A 729-nucleotide genomic window follows, 5' to 3' on the forward strand; every position below is an offset into this window, starting at 1 on the left:
ACGATATTTCGCGCTGCGCGAAATATCGGGGCAAACATTTCTCGCGTGTAGTAGTAAGACTATTGCACTCAGCCTTAGCATACTGTGTTCATGTAACTTGCATGTACAAGACGTGCGCTTTTAAGAAACGTCTGGCGTCTCGTCTCCCCTTTTATTGCAGTCTACTTATTACTCATCTTTTACGCTTTACACTAGACCAACCGGTTCTGGTTGTGTTAATCAAGTATGACTCCAAACCCTAAGAGAGCACGCGTCCCTTTAAGCCACGATGGTGCATCATCCGAGAAATCGAGCACTACTGACGCCTTCAAGTTCCTTACCCGTGTGGTGAACGATTCCCTAACTCGTGGAGACTCCTCTGAAGGATCCTCCTCAGCCCTGTCCGAGTCCGAGTTGAGGAAAATGGAACAACCTCTTATGGGCATTATGTGTCTCCTTGGTGTCGAAGCCTTCGCTCCCTATGGTATGGTCCCTGGTTTGCAGCTTACAGCCCCTTCCGATCGTAAACTGGCTCTCGATACCAGTACTTGGCTCAAAGCCTGGGGTTTCGAGGGAGGTAAATGGTCCCGTGGTCTTTGGACCCGCCTTCGCATCGTCTGTCCCTTGCTAAGCTTGCTGCTCCGTTGTGTATATGCCTGGTTATTGCCGTCTTACCCGAGAATCTCGCTTTGCAAGCGTTTGAAATATGTCTAGCTCACAGGCTCAAGTTGAGTCAGTGGTCTGAGATTG

At 49.4% G+C, this 729-nt stretch overlaps 1 protein-coding gene across 1 annotated transcript; it reads left to right on the top strand.

Moving 5' to 3' along the window:
* Window positions 1-225: 225 nt before the first annotated feature.
* On the top strand, window positions 226-556 carry Pmar_PMAR017972 (hypothetical protein; the record flags this gene model as incomplete). Its single annotated transcript, XM_002783333.1, has 1 exon — window positions 226-556. A coding segment is annotated over one exon (331 nt), but the record flags the coding sequence as incomplete, so codon positions are not given.
* Between the last annotated feature and the right edge of the window lie 173 nt (window positions 557-729).

Source organism: Perkinsus marinus (genome assembly GCF_000006405.1).
Source record: "Perkinsus marinus ATCC 50983 genomic scaffold scf_1104296937062, whole genome shotgun sequence".
In the NCBI taxonomy this organism is placed as follows: domain Eukaryota; phylum Perkinsozoa; order Perkinsida; family Perkinsidae; genus Perkinsus; species Perkinsus marinus.